Below are 19,338 nucleotides of genomic sequence, written 5' to 3'. Positions count from 1 at the left end.
ACAACTTTTGATTTCCAGAGTCTGTTTTTCCATTTGATGATGACGGAAACACTTGTTAATTACCTTTGGTTCCTTTCCAAAATTATTATAAGCGTGTGCTTGCGCGCGTGCGTGCGCACACATGGGCACAAAATGAGAGACCCAAAAACATTATGGTTTAAATAACAATTATTCCATCTTTCTTTGTTACTTTCAATAAAAGAAAAAAATGTTAAAATGAACTAAGATTCTGTATGTCTGGCAGAAGTCATAATAAACTTTATAGAAGGTGAGAGGAAGGAAGATAAGAGGTCTTCTCTATTTCTTTTTGCTTCAATAAATTCAATCTAGGCAATATTTCTAGTTAACGAGTTGACTTTTTCTTAAAATGGCAACTGCATAACTTAAAAAATATGGTGTTTGCCACCCCTCCTCCCATGAACATTTTAATACATTTATGCAAATTATGTTATTAATTCTTGCTTCTAAACTCCAAATGAAAATAGGGACAATATGGCAGCCTGAAAGAAAACGGTATCTTAAAATTCTCATTTAGCTGTTACCTTCAACCATTTAAATAACAAAACTTTTTAGAACTTCTCAGAAGTAACAAAAGGTACTGACAGCAGGTCTACTCCCTTTCTTTGCTCTCACTCCCCTACCAAGAGAAGGTGGTAGTGAAAGATAACATGGCCCAAAGATAGGCAGAAAATGAAGTGTGACAGGGAGAGGGAATGGACCTCACAGGGACTGAATAGGCAGCCACCCAAAACTTGAGAGCTTGATGCCTCTTCAGTACAATGCATTGATTCCCTTTAAAAGACAAACGGGTGTAAAGGTTAACTACCTTTTCAGACCTTAAGCTCACCAGTTAAGGCACTTACTTAACCCTCCCCACCCCATATTTTTCATATAAAACCCACTATTTCATTTGAATGCATTTTGCTAGGCTATGATAATCTGCAAAACAAACAAAAATAACGTTGACCATTTTCTTTTATAAAACTGTTGCATCAAGAGAAAGGTTGTGTTTTATTTTCTGAAATGAGCACAAAGTACACCTTTCACAATAACACTGAAAGCAGGTGCAAAGACTGACAGTGACCTTTGACTAAAGGTAGCTTTGTAAAAAGAAAAATACCAAATAAATCAGTGCCCTTTCTGATTGTTGTAAAACTGGAGGGGGGCAGGAAGGGGTTGTTTGTTACATAAAAGTTGGTCCAAACTTACAAAAAAAGCACAAATGTGCATAGTTCAGAAGATCTGCAAGAGGGTCATAAAAGGCTTATGTCCCTAAGATTAGCATCCACTTAAAACTGCAAGAATACAAAATAAAATTGTTAACTAGAATTGTGAAGATGTACAATCAATAGATCTAGTTTTAAGAACAGCATGAATTTAAGCAAAGTTTTTTTTCTTTTTTTTTTAAACTATTGTATGCAAGACCCTTTTCCACATAAAAATAAAGCTGTTGTTGAATTAATATTATTCAAGTCTCTTGGATTGCTGCCTTAAATTGCAGCTAGAAAAGTCTTTCCAGATAAAAATGATGTGCCTGAGGAAAAACAGATACTCAAAATGGTAACCCTCTCCCTCGACCTCTGCCAGCTGATGTGCTAATGTGTCCTCTGTATCCTTGTGAATATCCAGGCCCTTGGGCAGGAGAGGTCCAGGTCTGTCCATGCATGAGGCTGGGGCCTCCTGGATTTTCCTGTAAATTACCACCATAGTTATAGTTGTGCATCTTTGCTGGCAAAGGATGAGTACTCTCTGACCCTGTGGAAGGGTCACTGCTATTTGCCAGGACTGCAATAGGACCATGGCTATATTCAAATCTATGGTCCTTGTCTCCACTAAATAACATGGGACCAGCATTGAGGTAAATGTCTCCATATCCAGCTACTGAACTGGGAAATGACTCAGAAAAGGCAGAAGGCTGAGGTGGACCACCAGAATGAGATGAAGCAGTACTGTAGTTATCCAAAGACTGAATATCTGAGTTTCCAATGAAGCTACGTCGTTCCAATGGTGGAGCAGAACTACTTCCTAGACCATCGTTGCTAACATAAGGAGCAGAAGAGAAAGAAGAGGATCCAAAGCTGTCCTTGTAGTCTGAAGTGGGCACATAAGTGTCTGCTGCTGGATAATCAATACCACCTTCTCTTTTGGGATCATCCTGGGGCTGGTGCTGAGCAAGCAGCTGTAACAGGGCTGCTTTCACTCCAGCATGAGGGTCAGTTAATGAGGAGCTAGTGGTAGGTACATGCTGGTTTTCTGTCCGATAATCCAGATCTTCCTCAGTGACTGGTGGTGGTTCAGGAGGCTCAGGAGGACGTTGATCAGGAGGCAGAATCCGAGGCCGGTCTGGTTCTGGTGTTAACTCCAAAATCCTCCTATCTTGGTGCTGAATGAGGTCATCTTGCCCTAAGTGAAACAAAACAAAAAGAGAGTCAAAAGCTAGACAACTGAATATTCAAAATAGATGATGTTTCCTATGGGTGGTCCTAAAGATGATTAGATGTTCTATCTCTGGAATAACACTGAATGAAAAGGAGAAAAATTTACAAGTTTACAAGTAATGTTGCCTACTATCATTTAAGTACAGGATAATAGTATGAATAAAGTTTATGCCTTGATCATACATTCTTTTGTATTTGGAACAAAAGATTATCTTTTAACCTTAGGCTGACCTTACAAACGTCTATAGCATTCATAATGAATTATGTCACACCTGGATAATTTGTTAAAGAATCTCTTTTTGGGAATAAACAAACTAGGAAACCAACCTATCACTAGTGACCTAGAATTTTCAGACCATCTCTTAGCAATGTCACTTAACAATCTGCATTACAGCAAACCAGCAACATCGAGAAAACAATATGAATACAGCAGTGTTAGTAAATAGGTCAGGTATCTATACACTCACCCGATACTGGTGTGCTAGGTTCTGGAGGTGGCCTGAGTTGTAATGATGCTTCATGTCCTGATCCATTTTCCCTTTCTTCTAGTAGCACATCTTTCTGTTTTGACTGTTGAGCCTTTATTAACTGAGTCAACAGAACTGCAAATGCACTCTGCACAGCCGCCTGGGCAGCATCAGTCTCCACTTTAGGCTGGACGGTCTGAGAAGGCTGAATTCCTCCCAATGGTTTCGAAGGCTCCTGCTGTGGTGTTGATGGATCTGTCTGTTTTTCACCTGTTGCCAAAATTCCAGCAGGAAGGTTTATTTTATTTAGCTGCTGTTGAGTCTCAGAGTTTACCTTAATGTTCAACACTTGGACAAAATCAGCCATATTAACACTTGTTTTAGACTGTAGTAGGTTTAGTAGAATTGCCAATTCACTGTGGTTTAACTGCTGTCCAGGGCCTGTTATTACTAAAGACAAAATTTGTATTAATTAGAACTGCCATAATCCACAACTCCTCCCACCCTCCAAATGGTTCCATGTTACCATATTAAAATATACATTTAAGGGAGAGTACTTCAGAAACACTGTGAAAAGGGCACCTCAATCTAGTTCCCTATCATGACATTTAAGATGTAACTGGAACATAAATTAGAACAAAAGAGAACTGCAGTCAATTTTCAATAAGTAATCTTTAAGAATAAATACTTCAAAAGAAGTAAATACTTCAAAAGAAAAATCAAAACTATCAATAGAATCCCACTCTAAAGATTTAACCAGGAAATATCACTTTGTGAATGGAAAATGAATAATGATGATAGCTAACAGAGTGTCAGGTACTTTCTTAGCATTTTATATCCTTTATTCTTCACAACCACCTTACAAGGCAGGCTCTCATATTAGCCTCATTTTATTGAAAAAGAAACTACCCTAAACAGACTATGTAACTTAGTGTCTAAGGTCACAGAATTTATAAGCTGCAGAAATTATATCTCAACTCTGTCTGATCCTAGAATCTGAGCTCTTAAACTAATACACCTATTTCTTCTCTAAAATAAAGTTTATTACTCAAGAATCTAACCTTATCTTTAAAGTAAATTCAAATTAGGATGTATTACCAACTCTGAAAAAAAAATCTGTTTTTACTTTCAATAAGTTAGGAATGCTTTCAGAAACATGCTTATTATATGCATTAACAGCATTAACTCATCACCAATGTAACAGATTCAATTGTTCTTTCCAATTTTCAGTTTAGATTTGGGATGGCTGACATAGGTTCTTGTGCAAGCTTATGTGAATCACATTTAACAACAAGGCTCAAATGCATATTATACTGTACACGGTGGTCAGATGATACTAATAAGCAATTTCCATTACCACAGATGTCAGACTCATAGACAAAAGACTCTAAGGAGATGAAAGGCTGATGATTAATGCCATTCATATTACTATCTTTTTATATCACTTATATATTTTGAGATACTTTTTATTACTTCTTAGTATTATATTTAGGTTAATTCAAAACAAACTTGAGCAAATTCTTCTTATGATCCACGAACATTCATAAAGAACCATGTTAGTTTGCTATACCCCAAGGGCCAGTTTTCCTCCTTTTCTTTTTTTTTTTAAATTTTTTGGTTTTTTTAGTTGTTGATAGATCTTTATTTTATTTATTTACATGTGGCACTGATAATTGAACCCAGTGCCTCACACATGCCATGCAAGTGAGCTACCACTGAGCCATAGCCCCAGACACCTTTTTATTTTTCTTATTAGCATAGATAATCTCCATGTGAACTCAGGGAAACACTCTCTCACAGAAGTGTCTCTTTTGGAATAGAAGCATTTTCTTATTTCAATCCACTGATGATAAAGGAAATGAAGCAGAAAGAAAATTCTTGTTTTTTTAATATTTTTATCTTTGTTTTATTTATTTAGTTATGTGGGGTTGAGGATCAAATCCAGTGCCTCATGTATGCGAGGCAAGCGCTCAACCACTGAACTATTCCAGCCCCAAATTCTCACTTTTTAATATAAATGTGTTTTTAAAACTATCAAAAAAGTAAAAGAAAAATATTAAAACTCTCCACCATAAGTAGAGTTGTAAAATAATTCAGAGCTAAGTAAAGTATAAAATAAGCTCAGAAGGCAGTTCATTTTTTACCAGCTAAAGTAAACTACCCTCTATTCTTCTAGGTTTGCTCCTATCTCCTCCTGACAGTCATGAAAATAAGATAATTATTACCTGAGATAATAGACTACACCCTTTAAACTTCTTTATTTCCATTCTCAAATCCTCTTAGAGTAATACAGTATATAAAACATATAACATATATTAATATAAACAATTACTGTTCTCTTTTGCCTTTCTTCATATTTTACATATTTCTTAAAAAAGCAAAATAATACTAAACTTGATGTAGATTAACCCTCACTGTATAAAACAGATGTATATGTATCAAATATTCTCATGTGTAAGGAAACTTCACTATTTCAAGAAAGAATATGTCTGAACAACAAATAACCATTGCTTTGGTTTTTAAAGTCTCAGGTACTTTATATGTGTGGTTTAACCAAGGACAAGGTTAAGCTTGTAGATTATATGGGCAAGCATTAATGGTAATCTTTCTCAAGCTTTCTCAACTAATCCACTCTATATTTATACTCAACTACCAAAAGTTCAAAAGTTCAATATGATCCATAGATCTCTTTTAATTAACTAATTACTCATCTCAATAAGTGCTGGTCTATTTTTTTTTTTTTCAGGTTTAACAAATCACTACTTACACACTTACACACACACACACACACACACACACACACACACATACACACATTTTATATCAATTTTGCCTTTGTTAAAAACAATTAAACTGAAGCTGAATGTTTCTGGATTCTTGAAACAAATGAGAAAGTATGTTTCATTTTTACAGGTTATTCACTAAATGAGGTAATTTTAACACCACTTCTGAGAACACTGAAATAGCTAACTTTCTATGAAGAAGGTTACTTCTATGACAGACTGAGTCAGAGGAAGAAATCTAAATTTTACCAAAATAAGTGGCTATAAAATATCCTTCTTTATCATTTTATTTCTGGCACAAATATCTGAAATTCTATGATGTAACAAATACATATCATTGAGTGACCTGAGGACATTATAAATGGCATGAAAGAGTTCCCATTATGATTTTTGGCTGTCTTTCCTATCTTCTTCTTCCTATTCCGTAAGTATCCACAGACATTGAACGCTGAGCTTCCCGGAGAATAGTGTTAGTAAAAGATGTACTGAGTCCTGCACTAGGGAAAAAGGGAAAAAGAGAAATCTGACCAACCACCAATCATAAGTAAGTTGATATTTCTTTAGAAATTATCTTACCTTGAGATTGCTAAAAACTGTGGTTGCCAAGAAGCAATGAAACTTCTATACTGGCACAAACAAACAATAAGGAAACATCAAGTTCCATGAATAAACCTTAATTTTCATCTTTTTAGCCAGATGCTTTGACAGCAGAGTAATATAATCAACATTAGCCATAAAACAATGTGAAGAAAATCAACCCATGTAAAATATTACTGACCAGGTGCTACATTTGAGTTGCCCTGAGATTTCAGTTGTGTAGATGGCAACACACCCTGGGGTGTGTTGGTTCTGCTGTCATCTAAGCCCAAAGACAAGTCCTTTCTGGGGGCTTTAATTGTGGAAACATCATCAGTCATGCCCATCTGCTTCTGTCTTCTTCGCTTTTTACTCCATAACTCATGACAATCTTGCCATAAAGGAAGGCTGAAAATATATATGAGTATTAAATTGTGAATAGTATTTCTTTTTTTTTTTTAAGTTGTCAATGGATCTTTTATTTATTTATATCTGGTGCTGAGAATCGAACCCAGTGCCTCACACATGCCAGGCAAGCACTCTATCACCGAGCCACAACCCCAGCCCATGAATGGTATTTCTTAATAAAAAAATATGCTAACATTACTATGTAGCACCAAAGCTATATCCCAAGCCCCCAAAACATTCTTGAAGACTTCATATGTAGACTTTGTAAAACTCCTCCAATAAAAATCATCTTTGCCCCATGTCCTTCAGGGCTTTACCTTTATAGATGAACAATTTTTCTTTGTCTTGTAAATAATCAATAAAAAATCACTTATAAAAATTTTGAATGAAGAATATATATTCATAAAAGTAGGCTAACATTATCCTTGGTGCAACATTTTTATAGGCAATTCTTATCATATACATCTTACACTGAATAGGACATGAAGGAGGCAGAAACATGCGATTTGCAGAAACTAGATACAAGTTAAAAAAAAATACAGGCTAGAATATGACATTTGTGGGAAAACTTCCTAGGAAAAGTTTTTATTTCTTGATAATAAAATGCTCTGAAATTATTCTGATGCTACAGATGAATTTCAAAAATAGGTACTTCAGGCACTGAGAAGGTCATCACTCATCAACAGAGTTCTGAATAGCTAGTTAACTATCAAAATCACCCACAATTCTGAAATGATGACCTGAATGTAATTTCATAAAAAGTATTATCACTACAGAATAATTTTGCTTAAAGAAAGACATAAATATGTGATTTATAAATGTTTTCTTATTACCCTAACAAAAAATCCTGTGCAAACATTACTATTTTATTTATTTTAAAGATAAGAAAATTGAGGCTTGAAAAGGTTAGTAAACTTGCCCAGAATATCTATAAATTTCTTTAAGCAACCCTACCTGGTGATATATACCTGCAAGTCCTCAACTTGGATGTTTTACCTCGAGAAGCACATGAAGCCTTTCCAAAGGGCTACACCTGAAATTGTTTTAAGGGAATTTCCATATCCACATATCTTTTTTCCTAAGACTGAACTTTGAAAATTGCCTGCATGTTCAAGCAAATTCTTTCACACCTCCTCTTTTGCAATTATTTGTGTTATAAAATAAAGGCATATGCAACACTGTGGTTGAATCTTAGCAATATAATATTAGTAAAAAAGGTCATTTCCAAAAGATTACAGATAGCATGACACCTTTTATAAAATTAAAAAAACTAAAATTTTAAAATATAATTTATGAGTACATACAGATGGCAACAAAAAGTATATACCGAAAAAACAAACAAACAAACAAAAAAAAAAAAAAACAGGGATGATGGTTACCTCAGGTGGAGGAAGGCAAGGGGATAAGTGAGAAGAAGGGTTATGATATGATTAAAATAGGTTATTTTCAAAGTTCTAGCTTTTGTTTGGTAGGTTCATGGCTGCTTATTAACATTATTTAAAATAACTAATTAAAAAATAAAAGAGAGCCATGCATGGACCAATGATGAGTGACACAAGGATTATGATTAAACCAAGTCTATGCACCTGAGGTCTGAAAACAAAACAAAGGCATACCTCTCAGCCATCTTACTATGGTGCATTGCCTCAGCGTGTAAAAACCTCCTGGAGTAACAAACAAAGGTACAATTTGAAATATTGGTATGAAGCTTTAAGGTATCACAAATCCTCCAAAGACTTTCCTTTCTCTCTTTCTCTTTCTCTCTGTGTGTGTGTGTGTGTGTGTGTGTGTGTGTGTGTGTGTGGCATATAAGCCTTAGCCTCTACTGGGATACTCTGAATTCAGATATATTATAGTTCTACAGAATGGGTAAATGAAGTGATATCCCCTCTTACATCGTGATGGTCAAGAAATGCAGTGCTCTTACAGGAGAGCCTCATAAGAGCAGAGCAAAGTAATCCATAAAAAGGGTGTTTCCTCCCACAATGTAAACTTCAGAGTTTCTTTAAGGGTTATCTCAACACTTGACTCTAGGCCAGATAAACATTACCCTACAAACAGCTAAAATAATAAGGTTAGCAATGCTGATTCTTTTAGATAGACCAGCAATATTTTCCAAATAACTAAATGGAGGAAGTTTGGTTGAAATTCAGGCTTGCAAGTAACTTGGCCTTTGGGCCTCAGTTTCCTTACCTTTAAAAACAGTATTAACAACACTACCCACTCTATGGGGTGCAGAGGCAGTATATATTAATATAGGTAAACACTTGAATATGCCCCTCACACAGTAGGCACAATATTCATGTTTGATATCAACTGACCATCATTCAACAAGGGAGGTTAAAACTATTTTCATCAGATTATATCATGAAATATTTATTCCAATGATAATTATATTTCACCTTATAAAACAACTAATGGAGTTTTTCTGATTTATTTAATACTCCACTCTCATTTGATTATTCTGAAAAAATTGTTTATCAAAGGAATACCCATGCTTTTCTTCATAATCCTTAACTCATAATTTATATTTTTTGCTACTCTTGCATCGTATTACAAAATAAAAATGCTCTGTGCTTGCATAACTTTGTTATTTAAATATTAAATCAATGCCATTATAATTTCAACCTGACTGCTTTACTAATTTATCTAATAAAATACATTCCATATTACTGGTTTACAGAATGTCCCTCAAATATGTACTAACGTATTTTTTTTAATTTAAAAAAATGCAGTCAGGTATGCTGTGATAAAATTTAAGTGCTTTAGGTGATTTAACATTAATTACAATTTATAAGAAAAAGTTACAAGTATTACAAAAAGTCATTTAATAAATATGGATAGCCAGGTTCCATGCCTATAACCCCAGAAGCTGGGGAAGCTGAGGCAGAAGGATTCCAAGTTCAAAACTATAGGTAAGCACTTGGAAATTGCCCCTCACACAGTAGGCACAATTAGTGAGGCCCTAAATAACTTAGTGAGACACTGTTTCAAATTTTTTTTAAAAAAGAGGGGACTGGGGATGTGGCTTAGCGGTTATATGCCCCTGGGTTCAATCCCAGGTATCAAAAAAAAAAGACAAAGCCAATGAAAACTGAATACATTTACTGGTTAAGAAATCCTTTCATAGGTAACATGGTTTCCAATTCTTTACTATCAAGAAAATTGAAGGAAAAAACTTTAAATTGATGTCTTAAAGTTATTGAAAATCACTTGATTAAAAATTTTGGATACATAACATGGAAGAAATTCAAAGACAGTAATATAATTATGAACAGCTCCTTCTACTCTCAAATACTTACTTATTAAGAGTATTCATAAGAATAAAAAATAAGGCTGGGGCTATAGCTCAGTGGTAGAGCACATCCATGAGGTCCTGGGATTGATCCCAAGCAACAACAACAACAAAATAAATAAATAATAAAATAACAATGAATGTGGAACTATATCTCACTGTAGAATAATAATAGTAATCAACAGGTACACCTTCATTAGATTTCACTGATTTTTTCCTTTTTTTTTTTTTAACTTACGTATGAGATGTATATATATAGGGTAATTAATGTAATGCATGTTACATTATAATAAAAACCTACAGAAATAATGGAATTTCAAGATGAAAAAGGAACAATGTCTAACTGTGGAACATTTTCTAAGTGATCACTGAATGTTACCATATTTAGATCCTACTGGATACATTTGCTAGTTCAGGGAAAGACTAATATAACTGCTCTACTTTAAAATCTCAACATTTAAAATATATAAAAAATTATATCCTTTATAACTATTTAAACCCTTAATTTTAAAAGTTTAGATATCAACAGAAAATATCCTCAATACAGTTTTAGCAGAATTCTTTCATGAGCACAAACTAAAGTGATTAAAATTAGAATTAACTAATAATGGGATAAAATAATATATTCCTCTTAATGTGATACAAGAGAAAGCACACATCACCATGCAGATAATAATCTTTATTGTTTGGAGGGTAGTGGGGGATTGAATCCAGGGGTGCTTAACAATTGAGCCACATGCCCAGTACTTTTTTTTTATTTTTTGAGACATGGTCTTTCTAAGTTTCTGAGGCTAACCTCAAACTTGAGATCTTCCTGCCTCAGCTTCCCAAAATGCTGAGATTACAGGTGTGTATTACCACAGCTGGCTAGACAGAATTCTCCCCATGAAAAAACATTAAACTAATTCTAATCATGGGAAAGCAATCAAATCCAGATTGTGGAATGTTTTATGAAACAGCTAGCTTGGGCTTTTCAAAGAATAACACAATAAAAGTCCTAAGGACACACCAACTAAATACAATGTGTGAAGTCTGAATCAGTTTAATTTTTTTAAAAAAAAGTCAATAAAAATTATTGGGCCACTAGGGAAATCTAAATATGGACTATTAGCTATTATAATGTGAAATTTCTTATGTTTTACAATAGTATTTTAAGTACATCAAAGTCTTAGTTCTTACAGATATATAATATTTACAAATGAAGTGTCACCTCCACAAAACAATATTCAACTAATTCAGGGAAAAATTTTTTTTTTAAATTTTTTAATTTTTTTTTTTTTTTAGTTTTCGGCAGACACAACATCTTTGTGTGTATATGGTGCTGAGGATCGAACCCGGGCCGCACGCATGCCAGACGGGCTCGCTACCGCTTGAGCCACATCCCCAGCCCCAGGGAAAAATTTATATAGAGTGATAATGCAAATGTATCCAAATAATAACAACTGGTGAATCTAGGTAAAGGATATGAATGCTCATTGTATTGTTCTTGTTTTTTGTTTTGTTTTGTTTTTTTGGTAGAGTTGAAAAGTTTCCAAATTAAAAGTTATAAAAAAATTCTTTGACAGGGAGGAGAGTCAAAGTTTTGAGACTACTAACACATTCTGATTAGCAAAAAATATATATATGAAAAACTCAATTTAACAGTGAATGCTTCAGATCCTCACCATGTCAGATGACAGGCTCCTTTCACCTTTTTTTTTTTTTTTTAATCACCCTAAAGCCTATCCAAACATAGTTCAATAAAATCTTTTTAAATTTTGTTTTATTTATTTATTTTTTTATATGGTGCTGAGAACAAACCCAGTGCCTCACACATGCGAGGCAAGTGCTCCACCCCAACCCTCAATAAAATCTAATGATGCTAAATATAACAGCTTCACAGAAATACAGTAAGCCCAACCTGATAAGTGGAAGAGCTATAATTTGAATTCCAAAGCCCATGTTTGTTCATACAAAATATGTTAATTTTATTTAAAGACACATAAGATTATTCTTATTTTTTAATGATATAACCCATCATGTTAAAAATTACTTAAAAAAATATAAAGTTTCTAGATCCTATCAAGAAAGAAGTAAATGAACCATTTTCTCCCCTTTTCTCTCTCAGAATCAATCCTAGAGATATTATAAGAGCCATGAGAATGTGAAGGTTCAAAAGCACAGCTACTCTGATTCTGAAACAATGCAGTTTCCCTCCATCAGATAATAACTCATTCTATATATGCTTCTGATACTAATATTGTTTTAGTCAGTGATAAGGATTTTCTGTTGTGCAGGAGAATGCTATAGAATATTTTCAGAATTTCTCTTTCTTAATTTTGAGAGCTGGCTCCACCCTTTACTAGATTTGTATTCTTGGGCAAGTTTCTTAACCTCTTTGAGCCTGCTTCCTCCTCTGTAAAATGGTGAGAAGGATAATAATACCTACCTTAGAGGATTATAAAGATTAATATAATACATGAAAAATAGCACAATATTCAAAATTTTATCTATAAATATTACTAGCAGTGTAAGTATTGACAGAATTAGCAGCAGCAATATTTTCTTAAAGCTGAAATACATTACAATATCTTGCTGAACTAACCCAACATTAGCTAGAGAAAGGCCGCATACCATGATTAGCTCAACATTAAGCAAGCATCTAACTGCATTCTAGATGTGCAAATTACACATAGTACTGCAGTTTTATTTACTTATTTTGGTCTCTTTCAACTTAATTAGGCATGGAAAATCTTTTTTGATCATTATATACAGATGTTATTAAAACTGTCCAGATTCTACATATGTGAAATCTAATATAATAAAAAGCTACTTACTCTGGTGGAGGCATTTTTGAGGGTTCAACATCTCGTAGAAACTCACATTGAAGAGCCTGCTCAGCTGTGCACCGCTTACTAGGATCCAAGGCGAGCATGTAATCAAATAAGTCTAAAGCAGCTGCAGGAATACTATATGAGAGGATTACAAAAGTCATATATGTTTTGTAGACACAAGTATAGTATTTCTTTAGAAGCTTAACAAAATATTTTTAGTTAATTTTTTAAATTAAAAATCAAATTATTTTAAATGCTAGCATTTTATAATACTTTAGTCCAATAAATCTCAAATATTCCTTTGAAGAAATATTTAATTACATAATTTTTATAACTAATTGGGAAAAACAAAGTATTTTATTATTCTATGGGCAATTTTATTATATCAAAGTAAAAACCAAGCAGAATAGTTTTCTAAACCAAAATGAAATCCTAAACTTAAGTAACTTAAAGTTGTATCAATAAAATTTAAAACAATATCAATGAAATTCTTTGGTATAAGCACCAACCATACTATCCAAATCACTGATTCTACAGTGGTGGTGAAAAGGAAATTTGCATATACCAAAGGCAAACTTCAAAATTAAATGGCCTAGCAGAACTGGATAGATCTACTACAAATCAAGAGGATCAAGTAACATTGAGAATTCACAAAAAAATAACAAATTCAATGCAATATGGATGCTTAAGCATTCACTTCTTACAAAACAAATTCTTCTCTTAACTTTCGACGATACTGCTTCTTTGGTTTCATGGTGTTGAAATATGGTAGTTTAATTACATCAGGCCACACTGCAGGACACGGGCTCCCACATATACGGCTAAACAATACACAAAAAGAAGTACATCACTATGAACTACATAGAAAAAAATTATACCCACAATTATTCTACAAAACATTAACTGATTTTCAAGTACACAAAAGTCGAAGCTTTTATACAATGTATAAAAGTCTGATTAAATATTTTAGTAATCACAGGATAATTAAAGAAATCAAATTGTTTTCAGTATATGCCTCTAGCAACTCAAGCCTTCCAGTAAGTAGAGAACCTTCGTATTTCAAAATACATGGCCTATTCTTAAAACCAACTTAAAAAATGTTATGACAATAATTTAAGCACATATCTCACTCTGTTTTCTGGGTACCTGGCACTTCCTCTTCAAATGAATTAAAATTGTTTACAATAATAGCATAAACAGATTTCTGAGGTGGTATACCACCTCAGGAAGCTAACTGTAGTAAAGACTGCAACTGAATGTAAATTGGAGGACCCTAAAGATAACAATCTTAAAATATTAAAGATCAGTTTAAAGTAGTGCCACTGATCACAAGACATTTAAAAATTTTAACTCCTTTATTCTCTGCTATCTATATCTTGAAACTACTCATTAATTTGATAACAATTATAATTTTCAGAAGATAACCTACAAATACGTGAGTAACTCTAGCTGGTGAACATTAAAAAACTGATTTAATAATATGTAAATGAAATATTGGTTAAATATGCTTAACTTAAATATATCAAATGTTGTGTATATCACTGTCAGCTAATTACCACATATGAAAAAAAAATGTCTACTCATCTCTGAGTCCAAAATAGAAAATATTCTACACATAACATAAACACAGGTAAAAATGCATACTAAAGAGATGGCCAAAGTTGCCAAACTTTCTTTAGATGAGTTTTAAAATGCTACCTCAGAAACACACACATATATATGAGAAAACTTTTTGTGTTCTTTAAATTTGTCACTGAAACGTACTTTCTGGTCTCAATACAATTTAGTATTTCTATAAGTTTTTAAAATATTAAGATCTTATGTTTTTTGGTACGGGGGGATTGAACCCTGGACCTTGTGCATTCAAGGCCAGCACTCTACCAACTGAGCTACATCCCCAGGCCAAGATCTTATTTTTTATATATTCCCATTCTCTTCTGCCTTAAACCCAATTTTCACAACTTTCTCAAACTTCCTCCCTTAGGGAAGGTCACAATCCCAGGGCATGGGCTCTCCATGATGTGGTACTAAATTGTCTGCTTCATTTCATCTCCTAATGCATCTCTCTCCACAGACCACTCCTTTGTGTCTATGCTTACGTTTCTTCTCCCTAGATTCTAAGCATCTGAATCCTTTTCACTTAACTTCTCAAGGTTCAGATCAAATGCAATTTATTCAACAAATTCTTATCACAAATGCTGATTAGAATAGCCATTCTTGACATACTACTTGTTTCACTGACATTAGTTTCATCTGCTTTGGTATTTTAACTGTTTACATGTTTCTCCTACTATAATTTCAGAAAATGTGTCTCTTGTTTTTGTACACTTCTCCAAGTAATTACATAAATTAATACCACACAAAATAATGTACATTAATAGTAGAAGTATAACGTATACTAGAGGAGAGATAATTAAGGATACTTTTGATCACAAACAAACCTGAAAACTTAACTAAGGGAAGAAGCAAAGAATATTGGTTATAATTCTAGAGTTTAGTAGACCATAAATAGGTGGGAAAGAGAATAAAAGAAACTATGACTGACTGAGAGAATAATACATGCAAAGTCATGGAAGTAGCAAAGAATAAACATTTGGGGAAAAGACTAAGTAAAACAATGTAGGTGGAATTTCAGGCTCAAGGTCAGCTGGAAGCAGAGAGTTGGGGTAACACAAAGTTTTGAGACACTTAGCCTACCTATCATGAAGTCAAACTCTGAAAACAAACTTTAAAATTGAATCCTGTCTGTGTGATATTGGTCAAATTGCACTGCTTAGGAACCTACTCTTGTAAAATGGAGATGAATTTTATTTCAGAGTTATAAAATTACACAAACTAGCACCTGCCTATTAAGCCCTATAATAAAATTATTAACCTTAGCTAAAAAGTTTAAATTGTTTTATTATATGTGCTGTAGAAGATAACTGAGTACTGAAGATCTCTAACTAGTAGTGGCATACACAATGGAACAGACATGATAAGATGGGAACTTTCTAGAAACTAGCACAACAGCAATTGATAACTGCATTTTAACAAAATATGTGCTTTTGTGGTCAGTCAGCTATCCCAGTATCATTTACTAAAGACTTGTAATGCATCACATGGTAAAGCATATACTAAATTCCCAAATGCCCAAGGGAATTTATTGTGATCCACAGATCCAGTCTGGTGTCAATACTACACGGTGCCTTATATGGGATTTAACTTCTGCTCTGAAATTTTAAATTAATTTAGAAATGGCTCCTATCTTTATAATGCTTAATATTTTTATCCCAGGAATATTCTTTTATTCCCTCAGTTTTACATATTTCTCCAGTGAGATTTGTACTTCTTTTCATAGGTTTTATTTCCTGCTTTTAATATGCTTTTAGCCTATCATCTTTTCTAAGCAATTAATTAGAAAAACTTCATACAGGAAAAGTTCAAATTTTGATATATAAAAGTTTTAGATAGCCATCTGAGATTTCTGAGTTCCCAAGTACTAACCATTGTTTCTTTGAAGCTATCCAGATTTACAATCATTTCACTTATAGAATCTGTCTATATTTTTTTCAAAATGATTTTGTCTTTATCATTATGATTTGTTGTATTATGTGGCAATTCTCAAATATGATAAAATGATGATGGTAGTGCACAATATTAGTTAACTCTGTAAGTATCACACATAATAAAGATATTGACAGATATATACACAAACTGACACTTATTCCTGTTAAGAAAGCATTATTTACTCTTTACTATGAGTTTTTACTTTTGTGGCTTTTATATTTTAAAAATATGCTTCAGATTTACTAGTTTTCTAAGAAACTCATCATTTTTATCATGGGCATTTTCTACCCGGGACTACTAATGTCATAAATTCTATTAAGAGATTTCCTAATGTGTATTCATCTTTACTTTCAAAGGAGGAAATACCACTTGAGCCTAATAAAACCAGTATTTCAGTTTAATGCTACATTTTCTACTTGTTAATTTAAATGTTTTGTATCAGTATTCATACATAAGATTCGAGAACAGCAAAAGTTCTCAAAAGTGGGGTCTAGAGAGTTTCTCTATAGCAGTCAAAATTATTACTAAGACATTATTTGTCTTTTTCAAGTATGTTAACCTGCATGAATAGTACAAAAACAATGGTGGATAAACTACTGGTAACTTATTATATTATATTAGTGGTAAGTACTCTTTAATACCATGCAATTTGGGGGACTAAGTGGAGTCAGTTTCACATAATATACCTGTTAAAGCAATAAATAATATTATTTGATCCTCACATTTGAATATATATCTTTGTACTGTTCTGTGATGAAATGGGATATACTCATACAGCACTTCTGCTGCACATGTACAATATGAGCAGAGATATTTATGCAATTATTTGAGCTGCAAAGTGAAGTTACTGCTTTTTAAATGGACTTCCATTTTACCCGCAAGAAGTTACCAAATGATTGGCATTCAGATTTGGGTATCTACCAGATATTTTCTCAAATATGTACAAAGTGCTTTTCACTTCAAGGAAAACAAACAGTATTTATTGTCAATTGTAAAATTTTAATTTTCAAGGGAAATTAGAATATTGGAAAACCTGTACCCAGTACTATTAGCTTGACAACTTTTTACAAGATTTTTACTAGTATTAGAAATACAAGAATTTTCTGATGAGATTAGTGAAGACAAATATAAAATGACATGTTACATTTGGAAGTTCTGCTCTATTCAGTGAGCCAACATTTTCCAATTGATCAATGAATAACATCATAAAATCATCAGATAAAAGACCTACTCAAAGTATAAGACCAATCAGTTTTCATTATATAGTACAAAATATTCCTTCAAATGAATTGATTGCACATTACAACTAACCTGTAAAAGACTTCCACTTACATAATTTTTGTCATTTCAAAAAGAATATGCACAATTATCTGAAAAAGTCTATTGAAAACAGCACATTACAAATGAGTTTCCAAGTATGATTTCTATTAAACCAGACATTTAAAGATTTGTAAAAATGTCTAACAATGTCATTCATACCAGCAATTTTTATCTTAGTTTGGAAGACTTTTTAAAATTAAAATGCTGTTAAATTGTATTAAAATGATAATTATAAATACAATCAATATAAAACAATAGCTTTTGAGATCCTCGATAATTTTTGAGTGTAAAAAAGTTCTGAGACCAAAAAGATTAAGAAGCGTAAGTGTACAGAATATTTTATGCTATTGGTATATGAAGGTATATGATTCATCTTTTATAATGTTTCCTTCTTTTCCTATATTTTGGAAAAAGTAAAACCAAATCCATTCCTGTTAAATCTTAACAATCTTACCTGAGTGATCATCTAAGCCTAAAGTTTTGTATGTATTTGGATACAGTGTGTCAGAAGCCAGAAGCAAGATTGTTTTAATTCTAATCCACTTATAATTTATTCAGTGATTAAGTCTTCTTTTCTCCATAAGAAATACACACTGCATGCACATTGCAAGCCAACTCTTTGTTTAGCTAGCTATTCTAGAAAGCCTGGAGTTTAAAGTGTGAGCCTATCATCTATGACCACAAAGAACATTTTTACTCTCATTCATTCATTCAATTCATCCCATTTAGGTTTTCTGTTCTTTTTCTATCATTTTTTGAACCATCATACTTCTATTACAAACCTTTAGTAATCTTCCTAAAATGCTCCCTGGAATAAATCCAATTATAAATAATTCAAATCATTGTAGTGAAAAGCTCTTTAAAACAGATTGATCAGTATTTCCACTACTGACCAGTTTTACATGCCTTTAATACTTATCATAGCTCTCATTGTGTCTGAGCCTTTAGAACAGGGGAAAAAATCTAGTATTATTGCAAATAAAGTGAGGGGGAAAATATGTACATAGAATACATATTTTAATTCTTACAACCCTAAACATGTTATTAGTCCTGTTTTATTAATGAAGAAACAAATTTAGAACATTACAAAATTTACCCTAAGTAACAAGAGCCAGATGTAACTGAATTAGCATAGAACTCATGTCTGACAGATTCTAAAGCTCACACCTCTTTGAATATAATCTGCTGCCTCACTACACTGAGACATCAGAAACTTCATTTTCATTTTTTTTAAGTCAAAGTTACAAAATCAAAACTGAAGCATCTCTCATATTATAAATATTTGGTACCTTAATAAAAGAATTCTGAAATATATAAAGCGGAAAATAAAAATTTCCCTCCCTATCTTTCTCATAAGTCCATGTTCAGATTAACAACTCCAGACTCTTTCAGTGTATTTAAGCTAAACACATCCTTCTGTACAATGGCTCTTTTTATGTTGCTTTTTTTGTCAGTATTTCCAGATTTAACATCTCCTTTTTATTAACTGTATAGAATGCTATAAGCTAATGAGCTGAGCTTTTTTAACCTACATAGGTCATAAACTGACTTAACATATTCATTAAAAAAAGCACACCCATGTCATAAAGTCTTTATTTGCTGTTCCTTCACTGTATTTAGATCTTTGCTCTATTGTTACCTTGTGGTACATCATTCCCTACACTTAACTACCACCTAATATATTTTGCT

General features: G+C 32.9%; 1 protein-coding gene across 2 annotated transcripts in view; it reads right to left on the bottom strand.

The window, feature by feature from the left end:
• Nucleotides 1–992: 992 nt before the first annotated feature.
• Cdk13 (cyclin dependent kinase 13) overlaps nucleotides 993–19,338 on the bottom strand; it is a 97,933-nt gene continuing 79,587 nt past the window's right edge. Inside the window, exons 10-14 of one of the 2 annotated variants that reach the window (XM_076836367.2) lie at nucleotides 13,485–13,601; nucleotides 12,784–12,915; nucleotides 6,467–6,672; nucleotides 2,906–3,355; nucleotides 993–2,403 (exon numbers count right to left, since the gene is read on the bottom strand). In XM_076836367.2, the coding sequence (XP_076692482.1) occupies nucleotides 1,553–2,403; nucleotides 2,906–3,355; nucleotides 6,467–6,672; nucleotides 12,784–12,915; nucleotides 13,485–13,601 (1,756 nt within the window). In that variant the 3' untranslated portion in view covers nucleotides 993–1,552. The remainder of the gene's footprint in view (nucleotides 2,404–2,905; nucleotides 3,356–6,466; nucleotides 6,673–12,783; nucleotides 12,916–13,484; nucleotides 13,602–19,338) is intronic. The other variant, XM_076836371.2, reaches the window with a different exon arrangement.

This window comes from Callospermophilus lateralis, chromosome 1 (assembly GCF_048772815.1).
Source record: "Callospermophilus lateralis isolate mCalLat2 chromosome 1, mCalLat2.hap1, whole genome shotgun sequence".
In the NCBI taxonomy this organism is placed as follows: domain Eukaryota; kingdom Metazoa; phylum Chordata; class Mammalia; order Rodentia; family Sciuridae; genus Callospermophilus; species Callospermophilus lateralis.
Note: the sequence above shows the minus strand (reverse complement) of the source record. Positions and strands in the feature narration are given on the sequence as shown.